We start from the raw sequence: 16,354 nt of genomic DNA, 5'->3' as shown, positions 1-16,354 counted from the left end.
GTTTTAAACTTAATTCTTTTAAATTGCTTAGAAATCTTCAATAAATGGTTCAAATAAGTACCATTGCTAAGTAAATTATGAAAATAATGCCTTAAGAAAGAGAACTGAGAACTTGATATGACATGACTATTTGATTTTGATGAAAAATGAGCTAATAATAGTTCTGTGCAAAGTAACCAGCCACCAAGTTAAAAATCTTCAATTCCTTTGGCCCACGTCTCCTTGCTTCACTGATTGCTCAAATCTGTAATATATTTACCAAAAGATTATTGAAATATTCTGCTGAAAATTGGATTATCCAAAAAAGAAGGGATTGTATACTATGGGACCGTTTATCTTTGTTACAAGGTCACAATTGGTACGAGCAATTCGATGTCAAATGGGCTAACTTGGAGTGTGTTGCAAAGTTTAAGAATTTTTTTTTGAACTTAATTCTAATCAATTACATATTCACAATTATCCAATTTGAAATTTGATAGACAAAGGTGATTATGACCTCCTTACATTTAAAGCAAATGGTCCATTTGCTTCCTTTGGCAAAACTAGATTTAATATTTTTAAGACCCAAAATTTTGGGGATACTATCTTTTCATACAATATGCTATACTCAATTAAAAAAAATTCAAATTGCTTTCTTGAAGAGAAGCTGTCTAGTTTTTGAATGGTGTGATCTAATTGTTAGAAAACTCAAAATTTAGAATTTTTTTTAAAAAAATATTATTTCCTTTTTTAAGTAATTTTTGGGTGGTTCCCAAAATTTCGGATGGATAAGATCTTCCCAAGTTAGTTTCTTGCCTATGGGCGTTAAGTCTACTGTTGGTAGCATAGTATACGCAGACGAGTGATGTTGATTTGGATGATGAAATTCAGACGCCAAATGAGAGAGGACGAGTGTAATATTGATTTGGATACTGAACTGTTGGTTTAGCCGGTCAGATTGTCGATTGGTGTTTTGACTCGCATGGTTCAAGATAGAAATCAAAATTGATAAAAAAAAATCAATAAACAACAATATTCGAGTCATTGGACAATCTGAACTGGTTTAGCTGGTCAGATTGTCGATTGGTGTTTTGCCTAATCTCGTTCAAAATAGAAATCAACAATTGATCAAAAATCAATAAACAACAATATTTGAGTTATTGAACCAGTTGGTTTTAATTGACTCGATTAGCTAAATGGAGCTAGGCAAAATTCTTAATATATTTTTTATTTTAAATTACCTATTTTATTATTTTTTAGAAGATTTATTATGACCCATTCCACCAGTAGTTAAAAATTTTGATTAGATAAGGAAAATGATTTGATAGGGCTGTAGTCATATCAAAATAAGTAAAAATAAAAATTAGTTAAAGCTTGATCTTATAACTTATCGAAAATTCCAATTCAAGTATTGAAAAACTTTTAAATCAATCATATCATGTTAAACATTATGGTTGTGAAATAAAATTGGAATTTGAAGCTCTAAAAATAATATGTATTGCAACAAATTATTAAAACTGTCCATTTCACCTTAGTGTTCATGGATTCATAAGATTTGTAGTATTTTTTAAGTTCAAATTTTATTGTTGATGTTGGAATTTGATATAGAGTCGTATAGAAATTCACAATGCCGAAAGAGCTTTCTGAATTAGGATTTGAGGTGGGACTATATTTTACTTTCATAAACCCTATGCCTTCTAGAAACGTCGTCCTTATATGAAACCCCGTACTGATTGGGTGGTCATCCGCTTGTCGAGGCTTGAGATAATGGTAAAGTTGAGGGAGTTGGATAAAGAAGAAAAAGTTTGACGGAGTTGGAGAGGAGAGAGAAAGCGATTCCTTTCATCGTGATGGGGAGTTGGGAGAGACATTTGAGTTCTTTTTGTGGCGTAGGCCACTCGACTTTACTAACCCTGACCGATGGTGATAGGGAGAGAATTGAGTTCTTAGGTCACCCGACTCTACTCACCCTACCCTAAGTGAGAGAGAGAACGGGTTCTTTTTGTTTGTCGAGGTGCTGAAGAAAAAACACTTTCGAGTTTTCTTCAACCTTATGGGTGTTGTTTGTATAGAGCCGAGGTTCTAAACAATCAAAGTAGAGAGCACCTTTAAATGGTGTCGAGAATTGTGGTTTCAATTTGCGATAGCTTCAAAATATATTTTCATATCTAATTATAAAATTTATAGCTTCAAAAATAATGTAGATCAACAGATTTATGAAAATTTGAAATTCATTTTATTCTTAGGTCCATACATCGTGATGATCAATTTGAGGGTATTTGAGCATCAAAACAAACTCGTCCAGTGAAATTTTTTGAGATGGGCTCTAATTTGGTTGTTTAGAGCCTCTGCTCTACATAAACTTTTCCCCCAACTTTATTTATTTCTAAAACTCAATCTGAGATGACTGATAAAAAAAATAGGAAACAAAAGGTAAGTTTTTGAGTTTCATTTATTTCTAAAATGCAATATTGATGGCAGGGCCCACGAATTGCACATTTAGTGGAGGGGATTTTGGCGTGGAAAACGCCAACCCACATGGCTCTGGCGACCAACGCTCTTGGATTTTGTCTCCTTTTGTGGACGAGAAAAGCTTGACTTAAAGGGTAGCTCTATTTAGTATTTGGTTTCACTCTCTAAGGTCCTTTTCTATCACCTTGTTTCTCTCTCTCTCTCTCTATTTGTTTATCACTCGCTACATTCCTTCACGTTTGTTTTCATAAATTTTTTATCACCTTCTTTCTGTCTCTGTTGTATTTGTTTCACTCAGTCCTTTCCCTCACCTCTTTACAAGTTTTTCGATACGAAAAAGATTTAAATGTGGCGTCCGCCTAATGATATAAAAATAAAATCTCACCTAGTTTTGCCATCAGCATTGGAAAACTTTCCAACTGATCATCTCAATGTTGACCATTGTGGCTGTGAAAAAAGTAGGATTTTAAGTCCTGTATAGTGTATATTGTAACACATTATTTAAGTCATCCAAACACTTGAGCCCCAAGATTTGTACCCTATTTTGAGCTATAATTTTTATAATCCGCTGTGGAAATAGATTTTAGAGTCACCATAGGGTTTTAACCAAGAACATGATAGAACTAGTTTGGGATTGGTCAGTTTGATTGATTGGCTTTGACTGATTAAATCAGATAAACAAAGTTGGAAAAATTTAATATGTTTGCAATATTTAATTCGTTTTTTTTTAAAAAAAATTTAAATCTAATATAAGCAATTTAATGAGCAGACATAATGCTTTTAATTAGACAAAACCCTTCGGCAGTTTTCATGGATCTGATCAAGATAACACTCATTTCATACGCCTGTCTCTGGATTGTAATCCTTTTCTCAAGGAAGAAATATTCCATTCGGCCTCCTCCCTTTCTCTCTCCTATGATCCCATCGACCTTAAGAGATCTAAAAAGTTTTGGCCTCCTATGAATTCAAAAGCACATGCTTCTTGATGTCCCGATTTCTTTTTAATTTCTTAATCGAGTTTATCAACTTCTAACCTTTATAGATTCTGCCGCCCTGCCCTACCCCACCACACCACCCCACTCCACCCCACCCCACCCCACCCCACCCCACCCCCTTTCCTTTCATGAGCCACTCAACAGACAGATGAGCCACTCAACAGACAGATGAGCGAGCAATTGGTACTCCTTTTTCTTGCTATGTTCTATTCATAGGGATACTTTGTTACATTGAATATATAGGGGGGTAATGTATACAGATGTTTGAAGCATCAATCACAAAACGATTTTTTAACAAGACACATCTTGTGCAGCATTTGAAAAAATAAAAAGTATATAATGAGACTTTTTACCTTTTGTACAAGATGGTAATTTTCACTATTAGATGTGAAAATGGATGGCTGCATTTGTTCCATTAACCAAGCTCAAACTTCAAAATAAGTTTTCTTACTTTGTGATACACTCAAGCTATCAGATTTTACATTGGATGGTTATAAGTAATAGCGACATCGTTGTATTGAAAGTAACCGGACTCCATTATATACAATCCATTAAAAAAATATTAAAAAAAAAAGGGGATATGAGGTTTAATACTTCTATATTAAAATTTCAAGGATAAATACAAAGAAATAAGTCCCCAAATTTTTGAAGCTTTAAAAACCAATGTCGCGCCCTTGATATGTGGACACATACATACTAAGAACAAAGAAAATTGTGGGGTTATAGTCATACACAACTTTCTTGAAACTTGAGATTTGTAGCGATAAAGAAAAATGTTTTATAGACCAATAGTTTTTCGGGTTGTCTCTAACAAACTTGGGTATAGATACACAGAATATTTTAAAAAAGGGATATATAGAGGAGGCTATTTCAATTGCATTAGTGGTTATTTTTGGGTAAGCAAATGAAGAGGAAGGCATCTTTTTAGGTCAAAGTTTAACTTAAGGAGAGAGAGAGAGATATATTTTAGAGAGAGAGGGTTCAACCATTCCTTCATTAAAAAAATCATCCAGAAGGTAGGTGCGAGAATGTGTTGGATACCTTTGAAAATCAGTGATAAAATACAAGTGAGTGTATATCCCACTCCGGCAACAAGTTTTGTAGATTTCACAAAAATTCTTACTTTAGACCCAAAATATGCATTCCTGTTTGGTCTTTTTATACAATTTATTTGAAATTCGGATGAAATTGTGGCAAAATATTGGCAGATTTGGTTGAAAGTATGCATAATTGTTATTTTTGTGAAATTTGCCAAAATTTGCATATCTTTGGTCAAGATGCAATTTTGAAATAATTTTTGGTGGAACACAGGCATACACTAAATAGTGGCAACACATGCTTGCATTTTCATGGTCAAGCATTCCACCCAGAAATTTGACTAAATTTAAGTGATTTTCACATCATAATTTTATGGTCTTTTTAAGGCCAATTTGTGCCATAACATAACATCAACTATGCATTGACTCAACAAACAACAAATATCAGTATTGATTCAATTTTTTTCCAAAATAATGTATTGAAGAAATGGGCCAAAATTCACGGAGTGCCGTACAAGCATCAATATAGAGAAATACACTATTGATTCGGATTTTGTTTTTTTGACTAATGCACGTAACTTTATTGAATTTTTGAAGTATGCTTTAATTTAATTGTTTAGGGCACCAACTTTATAAAAACTTTTATCATTTCTTTATTGTCACATGAAAAAGTTAGTCAACCATACTCCAATGATATGTGAAACATGGTCCACCATCGGCGATCCTGGTCATTGATGAACGGTGAAGATCAACCATTGCTTTCAATAGCATGATATGTGCTACATGGTCCACTATCGGCGATCCTTGTCAATGATGAACGGTGAAGATTAACCATTGCTTTGAACAGAAAATTATTGTCTGGTTAAGATTAATCTCTGCTATCAATGGTCCAAATTGCATGTTGAAAATCGCCATGGTGTACCATGCACAATGCAGCGTAGTGCATGATATACTTTTAGAAAATTATGTAGATCAGTTATATAATAAATTCCCTCGAACGTCATTTTGTCCACATTCATTTTTTCTTATTTTTGCCCAGTTGCCCCTACCTGATATGTTCAAGCCCAAGGTGATGAGTTTGGCACAACTTTAAGTTGAGAAGGATGAGGTTTTTATAAGGACTGAACTTTATGAAAACGTAATAACATTTTTGACAATAAAAATCTTCATGATGGTTCTAAAATCAAATTTCAACAACAACGATGAAATTCGAGATTAAAAAACTAGTACAAATCTTGTGGATCTGAACACTTACTTTTAGGGCAAAATGAACAGTCTAGATAATTTTGTTACAATGCACTATCATTAGAGCTTGAAATCCTTTTTATTTTTTATTTTCACGCATAATGTTGGATATAAAGGTTTTTTGACTCTTGAATTGCAATTTTTGATGAGTATATGACGTGAAGCTTTACTTATTTTGATAGGGCTTCAGCCCTATCATACCATTCTCTTTGTATCAAAGGCATATTGTCTCTCTACTATCCCTAAATACATAGGTGTGCAGTTTTTATAAAGCCGAGGCTCTAAACAATCAAAGCAAATAGTATCGATAAATGTGGTTTCAATGTTGAAAATCTTTACTATATCCTTCAAATATATTTTCTTCTTTAATTATAAAATTTAATAGTGCAGATCTATATAAACTTTAAAGTCTTGAAAATTGACGTTGAAAAAATGTGTTACAAGATGCATTATTTCTAAAACTTGAAATACATTTTTTTTTCTCATGCCCATGCATCTTGATGTTGAGATGAACAATTTGAGGATATTTGAGCATCAAAACAACTTCTTTTAATTAAATTTTTGAAGTGGGCTCCAATTAGATTGTTTAGAGCCTCTGTTGTATATAAACTCTTTTCTAAATATAGATAATCTAATAATATACAGTTTTATTTACTTTTCACTTTTATATTTTTTTTATCTAAGCTTTATGTACTTCCTCTGCAGCATAAAACTTAAGTACTTTCCCTTATCCAACTGTCCATTTTAAATGGAGGGTTAAGATTGTCCCAATCACAATGTCACATCTCTACACTATTTTATTTTAAATTTTTTTTTATATAAACTATTTTGACACCAAATTTTAGAAGTCCATACCTCTATTAAACTCACACTAGCGAAAAATATTAAAAAACTATTTTCAATAAAATAAAATGACCAAAATACTTTTGAAAGGTTCAAAAGGTATTTTAGTCATTATATTTTATCGAAAAATTATTTTTAATATTTTTTATAGGTGCGCCTCAATAAAAAAATGACATGTATCAAATTTTATATTTATATAATTTGTATAAAAAAAATTAAAAATAAAATACTTTAAGATATTATATCTAATTTCAAACCGTGAGTAGTTCTCTTTATCAAAATTAAAAGGTTGAATGGTAGCGGGAGCATAAAATATCTGAAGGGAAAGTTTAGGTACGTTTGACTTCTCTTTTTTTACCTCATGGAAGTAATAAGGTTGTCTTCCCACCCAAGCACGCAAAAGGCATGGCGATAATGCTGACGTGTCCATTAAGCCGGGTATCCACGTGTCGATTAACCGATCGCCCACGTCACAAAGCGAACGGTGACCAAATTCGGACGCGTCCCCGTCAAGGCTCCAGGGAGCCGTTGAGTCGGCGCTAAGTAAGAGAGAGAAACCATCGCAAAAAATTAAGCCATGCGCTTTTATTCTCCCTATCTCTCTTTCCCTGCTTTTTCCTTTCCCTTTCTATTTCTCTCTAAACTTTCGTCTTCACTCTTTCACGTCTCCTATTCTCTCTCTAAATCCAATCCGACTCTCTCCTTATTCTACTCCCGATTTCCATCTCGTCTATTCTGATTCTCTCTCTGATCTCTTTTCTCTCTCAAGATTTCCCCAAATTTCTCTCTCTACCAGTCTATACTCTTCTTTTCTCTTTCTACATCGATCCTTCTGTCGCTGCCGGTGCGGAGATGGGCGCCGGCGTGGAGTTGTCGGAATCAGGCGTGATGGAGTGGTCGGATAACGGTGGGGTTAATGGAGTTGCCTTTGAAGTATTTCAAGGCGGGTCGCCCTCGAACGTGCCGGAAAGAGTTAGACGGCGGCTCATGGAGTCGCTGGGAAACAAGAGCAAGTGCTCTGTGAGCCTCGAAGAAATTCAGGCCAAGCTTAGAGAAGCCGACCTCAGGCGCCAGGTATTTCTCTCTCTCTCTCTCTCTCTCTCTCTCCCGCTCCTGTTTTCTTTTTTTCTTTTCTTTTTTTTTGTTGAATTTTGGGCGATTTTATTCTTTTTACATGAGTAAGTGCCAATTGTCTGGTTTGCTTGTTTCTGTTCGATGGGAATAGTTTTTCTACGCCTTTTTTGTTTCTTGTCCTTGAGAATGGATTTTGTAGGGTTTTGTGTAAAGGTGCGATATATCTACTGTTCTCATGAATTTTTGGTTGCTGGTTTTCTCTTTACGTCTCGTGGTTGTACTTGTTTTATTGCCTATAAAATTTCGACTTGCGGTTTACGTCTATTAAGCTTTTCTGGCATGAGATTCTTTGTCTCATTATTCAGTCATGAGAATTTAGGAGGGTTTTTGGGTTTACGGTGTCACTTCAGAAAGACCCTCTCCTCCTTTATGACAAGATTTTTAAATTATTTGCTAATTGTATTTCTTATTTGGTATATCGAATTTTGGGTCTTCATTAACATTTTTTCTCGATGATATTGTTGCAATAGAAATGAAACATATATGAAAGATGGGAAATACAATCTTCCAATTGACCTTGAGCGATATAGAGCAAAGATAGTGGATTGTTGTTATTATTATAAGATTTTTAACGATATTGTGTGAAGGAATTAGAAAGTAGCAACTATTCACATAGCCAAAGACTAAGCATTTTGACAAGTACAACCAAGACTAAAAGTTCAAGCGCACAATGACTTAAAAAACAAAAAGATAACTCGACTCAGTCTATAGCATTATTGGAGATTATTGTACTTTTTTGTTATTATGATCATGCACTTGCATGGGTTTTCAATTTTGTTAGTGTTGATGACTAACAGTGAGATTTGTCTCTCTCTTTTATTTTTTGGCTATTCACTAGCAATTTCATGAATGGTTGTCGAACAAAGCGAAGCCAAAGCTGAGAAGCCCAACATGGTCAGCACAGGATGAAGTACTCGGCCAGCGTCTTGAAGCAAAGCTTTATGCTGCTGAGCAAAAGAGGTAATTTCATCGATTCATCAGTGTTTTCACTGTCATGTAGTGTTGATTCTCTTGTTGTTTGGTTGTAGATTTTTGTGGTCTGTTGTGTGGGCTCGAGTGTCTCTCGCTGTCTTTCTTATTGTTGTTGTTGGGTTGAAGTTATTTATGATTGAATTCCTTTGGGCTAAGACAGAATCTCTCTCTCTCTCACCCCCTTCTCTCGTTAAATTACCTAGTTGAATTCCTTTATTGAGTGGGCTGGTTATCTCTCTCTCTCTCTCTCTCGTTGAAAATATCTTTGGTTAAATTTCCTTTATTCAGTGGGATCTCACTCTCTCTCTCCCCTCCCCCTCCCACCCGTCTCTCTTTCTCCCCCACTCCCCCGCCTCCTCTCTCCCATTGGACTTACTATGGTTGAATTGGTTCATTGAGTGGGGTGAGTAGTCCTCTCTCTCTCTCATTGTTGGGTCGAAGTCACCTAAGGTTAAATTCCTCCATTGAGGTGGCTGGGTTCACTCTCTCTCTCTCTCTCTCTCTCTTTCTCTTTGGTTGAGTTCCATCTTATCTTTTACTGTCGTATTTGTTTACACCATTTCTTATTTCTATTTCTTTTTTGTGTCATTTGAGTGCCAGTTAAGTTACATTAAATTTGGTTTCTCTGTTCAAATGGCAGGTTGGAAATTTTGACTCAGGCTCAAATGCGATTGGCTAGGTTGGATGAGCTACGCCAGGCTGCTAAAACTGGGGTACTTTGTCAGGAGAAAAGATACAAAGAAAGAATGCAAGCTACCATTTCCCAGAAGAGGGCAGCTGCTGAGAAGAAGAGGTTGGGGTTGATAGAAGCTGAGAAGAAAAGGGCCCATGCAATGGTAATGCAAGCAAGGCGTGTTGCCAAAACTGTTTGTAACCAAAGAGAGATTGAAAGGAGAAAGTTGAAAGAGAGGCTCGAAGATCGGCTCCAAAGGGTAAGCAGTTGTCAATTTTTCATTTATTTACTTCCAATTGGAATTGCCCTTATTTACTTACTTAGAGCTTTCTATTTATAGTATTAGGGCTCTGAAGTGGGGGGCATATCTCTTTTGATTCTTTGTTGAACAAATTCAAGTATGATTATGCATTTATTTATTTTAAATTCCTGCTCTTGTAGTGTAATTTGCATTGTTCTCTTTTCCTGTTACCTTTGGATGGTTTGCATTCATCATTTACTTTTTCTCTTATAAGGTTGTCATGATATCTGACCTGTATTTTGATTTGCTTTGGACAGGCCAGGAGACAGAGAGCAGAGTATTTGAGACAGAGGGTTACTCCTCATGGTTCTAGTCGTGTGAACCGCCTTGATCTATGCAAACACGGGGATCACCTCTCTAGGAAATTGGCAAGGTAATGTAGTGAGTTAGTATTGGATGATTGATTTAGTTTCATGAAGCAGTATGAATATATATCAACTTGAGCTCTAGCTTTTGGCCAACGAGATTTCTATATCAGCACTTTATCTGTATTCATTGTCTCAAAAGCAACCAAACTTTGTGTAAATTTTGCAGAGATTAAAAGGTTTTCATTCACAGTCCACAGAACTTCAGTTGCATAATCAGAACCGCGGATTCTTCAATTTCAATTAATTTCTGTTTATTTCGAAAGTTCAAGAAGAGGATCCGAAGTATCTTATGTAGTTCTTTATATAAAGAGTTTCTCATTTCAGAAACTTAATGGTTTGGGGAATATATCACGGAGTTTTTACATGCCCTTATGTGATTGGTGGCTTAAGATTCATTCATTCGTCAAATCTTTTGCATTCCAGTTAGTTTGTCTATTACTTATCAAAATAAATTCACATCTTATTGTGAAGGTGCTGGAGACAGTTCCGAAGAGTGAGAAGGACAACTTTTGTCCTGGCCAAAGACTATGAGGCTCTAGACATCAATGAACGATCTGTGAAGTCTATGCCATTTGAGCAACTTGCTATACGCATAGAATCTGCTACCACCCTTCAAACTGTGAAGGCATTACTGGAACGCATTGCGAGCCGGGTCACTCTTACAAGGTCCTCTCGATCAAATTTAGCGAACATTGATCATTTGCTCAAGCGCTTGTCTTCTCCTAGTAGAAGAGGAATGCCAATTAGATCTAGGTCAGCCAGGATGACTTCTAGTAAAAATTCTACCAAAGATGTGAAGTCCCCAGAAAGAAGTCAATTGTTAAGATACCCTGTTAGAGTTGCTCTATGTGCTTATATGATATTGGGTCATCCTGATGCGGTTTTCAGTGGTAAAGGGGAACGTGAGGTTGCACTTGCTGAAGCAGCTTCTAAATTTGTTTGGGAGCTTGAGTTGTTGGTCAAGATAATGATAGATGGTCCACAGAGCAACCCAGGTCCTGATAACAAATGTGAAACCAATGCATCACCAAATTTGGTGACGTTTCGGTCTCAGTTGAAGGCTTTTGATGCGGCATGGTGCTCTTATCTCTACCACTTTGTGGTATGGAAGGTTAAGGATGCTCGATCCTTAGAGGAGGACTTGGTTAGGGCTGCCTGCCAGCTTGAACTTTCAATGATGCAGACATGCAAGATGAAGACTGAAGGAGTGGCAGGCGACCTAACACATGACATGAAGGCCATTCAGAAACAGGTTCGTAAGTTCTTCATTGTGAAATATAACGTAGTGTTCGTTTTGGTTTTGCTCTGAGTTTTCAATATAGTGACTCATTTTTATTTCCTTCTGGTATCTTTCGTAATCATTCAAATCCTAAGCTTAACTTGTTTAAAAGTATAATTTTGATGATATGATCTTTTAGTTCTTATGATTGCTTACACCCATCTCTTTAATTTTTACCCTTTTAATGTCTTCTTGGTTTGGATCCTTTTTAATGTCTTCTTGGTTCGGATAGTTTCTTGCAAAACAAGGATCAGCAACTTCAATTCTTTGCTGCACTTTCTGTTTTTTATTTTACTTTGTTTTAATAGTTCCCCATAATGTCTAGGTTTATAAAAACTACAATAGTTTCCCTTAATTTTTAGGTTTATAAAAACTACAGATCATGTTCTGATTGTCATGGTTCTCGTCTTCCATGAGGTTTCCTCTCTTGCCTGTCTTCTAGTTTTGTTTCTAATGCTTATCCATTATCATAATTCAGGTGTCTGAAGACCAGAAACTTCTGCGAGAGAAAGTGCATCATTTGAGCGGTACTGATGGTATTGAGCGGATGGAGTCCGCGCTTTCAGATATGCGATACAGATTCTTCGAAGGGAATGAAAATGGCAGCCCATTGGCATCACCTTTAATTCAAGATCCATTTTCTTCCCCTGATTCACTGGTTGGGTCTTCGCTAGCATCCGCAGGAAGAAAAGAAGAAATTCTGAGAAAGCCAAAGAGTCATGTGGTTCGATCCCTGTTCAATAAGGTCAAATCTCCCTCCTCAGATGTAGATGACCGATCTGCGAGCACCACAGCTGAGAAATTGACAATTGAAAATGAAATACTTGTTAATGAAATTGTCCATAGGAGGAGCCTGATGAAGGCTGATTGCTTTGACCTAGTTAACAAGGGCCCTCGTGGTGTCCAGGTATAGTACTGGTCTCTCTTTCTTATTATCCTCTCAGTGAGCATGCTTTATACTCGCTCTTTCTATATCATCATAGTTATCAAGTTTGGTATACCGAATATAGAATGGATGAACATAATTGTAGTTTGTGAAATCTCTCTCTGAAACTAAACCAAAATATGAGGGGATGATTATACTTCCATATTCTTCTTCATATCAAATCTTTATTCAGAGCTTCATCGCTAGGGATGATTATACTTCCATATTGTTCTTCATATCAGATCTTTATTCAGAGCTTCATCGCTACGGCCTCCATACATGATTATTTACATTTGAGATATATATTAAGTATAAATGACAATTTGATGTGGACATGATAGTTGGTTGTGAAATATGACCCCTGGGGAAGTTGTAGGTCTCCTCTTCATTTACTTTTCCAATATAAGAGCTCACAGTATGATGGGTCCTTGTAAGTATGTGAGTCTGATGCTACTAACTGCCAAACACCAATGCATCTGAGATTCTACAAGTAGAAACCCTGGCTTAAGATTATAAACTCAAGCATTATAAACTCAAGCACATTTTTCATTGGAAGGCTGTTTATGAATCATGCACATGCTTAACAATGTTGCATAGTTTGTGCATCTTTTGTTGCAAGGAAAACTTGCACCTTTTGCATTAATATATTCATTTCTGCAGTTATTATATATAATTGTTGCTGCAGTTATTTTTCGTGGTTTAGTAAGTGACTTCTGCTTGAACTGGCAGGATTCAATCAAGGCCACAATGGAAAAGGCCTTTTGGGATGGGATCACTGATTCTTTGAAACAAGATGACCCTGATTACTCTTGGGTAATTCAACTGGTTAAGGAGATCAGGGATGAACTCTGCACTATGGTTCCTCAGAATTGGAGACTACAGGTCACTGAAGCTATTGATGTGGATATCCTAACCCAGGTGCTTTCTCACTCTCCCTCAATATGTTGTTTACTGCACAAACGGTGGGTTTAATGCTTTTTTTAAAAAAATGGTGGTGCTAAGTCTTCTGTATCTTTCAGGTATTGCGTTCTGTGAACCCAGATATTGATTACCTTGGGAGGATTTTGGAATATGCTTTAGGTACTTTACAGAAGCTTTCAGCTCCTGCCAAGGAGAATGATATGAGAGCAGCCCACAACAATTTGCTGAATGATTTGGCTGAGATAGCTCGGGTTGATGGCAAATTGAATAGCTCATTTGCAATTGCAACAATCAAGGGCTTGCGCTTTGTTTTAGAGGAGATACAGGTACTCATTTTTTGGTTTCATAGAATCTAGTTTTTGGTTTCATAGAATCTAGTTTTTGATTATTTGTGGGTTCAAAGCCATCTAGAGTTTGAGACAATATTGGTTGATTTAAAGAATTGAATAGGTGATTCATTGATTTGGTACCAAACTTTGGTAGTACAACCATTGGTTACCCACATTTTGTTTTTGGGTAAAATTCATGTGCTATAAATAACTATTTTAAAAAATTATTTATTAAATCTCATTTATGACATTTTGTATTTGGAAGTAACCGCAACTGCTGAATTCCTGAATCTGATCCTAGTAGTCTTTATGAAAAAATAATTTGTGTTGTATTCTTTTGTACACAGGATCACCCATATTTATGGGTTTCATGAGTTCCCAGTGTAACCTTTTAGTTGGTTCTACCAATAATTATGGTTTAATGTTGTATTCATTTGTACTCACGAGCATCCATAATTACTGGTTTGATGGATGCTATATTGCGAAGGCCACTTGTTTCATTCCTCTTTACATTATCTGTGGATTACGAGTAGGATTAGTTATGTTTTATGTATAATTGGATTTACATTCTCTTCAAGTGTTTTAAGATGCTTCTTTTTGGTTTATTATATTGGAAATTGATATACATGCTATGCAGGCTCTAAAGCAAGAGATAAGTGCAGCTCGAATACAACTTCTCGAACCATTGATACAGGGTCCTGCTGGGTTGGAATATTTACAGAGAGCATTTGCAGCTCGTTATGGACTTCCCTCTGATTCTGCAACCTCCCTACCTTTAACAGTTCAGTGGTATTCTTCTGTAAAGCCAATGGCTGAACAGGAATGGAAAGATCACAGTGCATTGCTCTTGGCTTTCAGACAAACTAACTCAGATCTTTCTTCGTCAAATGGTCTCCCTGCCAATGTTCTTAAAACGGGTGTCGGGGCTTCACGAATAAACCAATGGGCCCCAGGATCACCTATGGCATCTTCTCCCATAGGTACGCATGCTTGTCCTTCTCTCTTCATTTTTTAGTCTTTCCTTCCGCCTAAGTATGATTGAAGTTACAAGTAATCTTTGGATTCTTTTTTCTTTTTCTTATACTTGGAAAATATACTTTATTTGACTTTATTAAGAATAGAAATAATCTTCTTTCTCATTTTGAGATATTGGTGCTTATTAAGAATACAAATGATATTCTTTATATTTGTATGGCTTTATTAAGAATAGAAATAATCTTCTTTATCATTTTGAGATATTGGTGCTTATTAAGAATACAAATGATATTCTTTATATTTGTGTTGTACCCAACTCGCTCTCTTGCTTCTGCTCCTGTTTGGTCACACAACCAAAATGATTGTGGCATCACTTCTTAAGTCCTTTTTTTTTGGGCATTCTTTTGGTTCATATTCTGAACATTTAGTTCATCACGGTACCATCCTTTTTTTTTTATATTCTGACCATTTAGTTCATCATGGTACCATCCTTTTTTTTTTTTGGGCATTCTTTTGGTTCCTATTCTGAACATTTAGTTCATCATGGTACCATCCTTTTTTTTCTTGGGCATTCTTTCGGTTCCTATTCTGAACATTTAGTTCATCATCATGGTACCACTTGTCCTGAAGTTTTATTATTCTCACATTTTTAGCACCTTTTTTAATGGATTATTTTCTTTAATCGATTGTTCTCATGATAAAGTCTATTTGTCTGTGCAGGTCATCAAACTGAATGTAAGGGGGAAACGGTTGACGTGTTGGTCAGGCTGGGCTTGTTAAAATTCGCAAACCAGCTTCAGGGGGTCAGTGAGGAGACTCTTCCAGAAACATTGAAATTGAATTGTTTAAGGCTGAGGGGAGTTCAGAGTGAGATCCAGAAAGCTATTGTCGTTTCTACGAGGTTGGTTATTCAGATAACAAGTTCTTTGCTTTAGAAATCTGCTGATTTTAATCGTCAATTGTGATTTTGCCGGTTTAGAATAGTCAATTGTGATTTTACCGGTTTAGAATAGTTGCTAGTGAATAGAAAATATTACTCATCCGAATCTTTTTTTCTTGAACGTTCAAAATTAATTGTTCAAAATTAATTATTCATGATTTAGGTTCTTATCTAGCAAAGATATCACTTTTCTAATATGGGGTTTGAATTTTCTGACATTGCAGCTTGTTGGTTCTTCGGCAAACCCTAACTCTGAAGAAGCCAACCTCTCAAATGAATATAGAGGAGGTGGTTTGCAACGCATGTAAGAGGCTCACCGAGCTCTTGAACAGTGATGATAATGTGGGTGTAATGGAGATTGCAGAGCTTCTCATGAGTGTTAACTCCAGTGAAGAAGGCGAGAGGCTTGCCAAAAAAGAGTTGATGGCGCGCTTGTTGGCTAAGAGCTTACTCCCTGATGATCCTGTGTTTTCTAGGGTTTCTCAAGCAGTTTATACTGCATCAAGAGCACTCATTCTTGTCGGTGGAGGTCCATGTGGGGAAGCAATGGCCGAAATGGCCCTTAAGAGGATTGGAGCTGGGCTCTTAGTCAAGCAATTGGCCGAGATTGTGGAGGTGCTTTCTGTTATGTGTTCAGTTTCTCGAGGGGTTCATGGTCCATGGTATTCTTGGATTGCTCAAAATGTGTAAAAATATGCTCTAAATTGATTAATGGGTCATGAAACAGAGATGAAGAAGCTTTGTTTTAATGTCCCATTCGTCTATTTATATTATGTTTCAGTGTACAGGGATGAATTTAGTTCATAGGGTGTTTCATGGTGGATTTTTTTTTCTTCTAATGCAGATGTACAGTGTGGGATGAGGTTTAGAGTCAAATTTAGATGTGGATCCTGTACATAAAGACTGCAGGAACATGGAACATGAAAATATGAATAAAAATGCTATTTGACTAAGGTTATTACAATC

At 36.0% G+C, this 16,354-nt stretch overlaps 1 protein-coding gene across 1 annotated transcript; it reads left to right on the top strand.

Moving 5' to 3' along the window:
• Nucleotides 1–6,976: 6,976 nt before the first annotated feature.
• On the top strand, nt 6,977–16,352 carry LOC18421419 (uncharacterized). The gene is made up of 11 exons (XM_006826217.4): nt 6,977–7,645; nt 8,544–8,665; nt 9,318–9,609; nt 9,909–10,024; nt 10,491–11,271; nt 11,777–12,205; nt 12,953–13,141; nt 13,243–13,470; nt 14,111–14,453; nt 15,169–15,349; nt 15,613–16,352. Exons 1-11 carry the CDS (start codon nt 7,424–7,426, stop codon nt 16,076–16,078), a joined length of 3,369 nt encoding a protein of 1,122 aa, XP_006826280.1. The 5' UTR covers nt 6,977–7,423; the 3' UTR covers nt 16,079–16,352.
• Nucleotides 16,353–16,354: the final 2 nt, after the last annotated feature.

The sequence above is a fragment of the Amborella trichopoda genome, chromosome 3 (assembly GCF_054954075.1).
Source record: "Amborella trichopoda isolate Santa Cruz 75 chromosome 3, AtrichopodaSantaCruz75HAP2 v2.0, whole genome shotgun sequence".
Taxonomy (NCBI): Eukaryota; Viridiplantae; Streptophyta; class Magnoliopsida; order Amborellales; family Amborellaceae; genus Amborella; species Amborella trichopoda.
This window is presented reverse-complemented; position numbering and strand designations above follow the sequence as displayed.

Bases quoted from the DNA above. Each gene is read 5' to 3' on its own strand.
- LOC18421419 (XM_006826217.4), top strand. From the start codon at position 7,424: ATGGGCGCCGGCGTGGAGTTGTCGGAATCAGGCGTGATGGAGTGGTCG. The intron at 9,610-9,908 runs GTAAGCAGTTGT...TGCTTTGGACAG, and splicing joins TCGAAGATCGGCTCCAAAGG to GCCAGGAGACAGAGAGCAGA. The intron at 13,471-14,110 runs GTACTCATTTTT...CATGCTATGCAG, and splicing joins TTGTTTTAGAGGAGATACAG to GCTCTAAAGCAAGAGATAAG.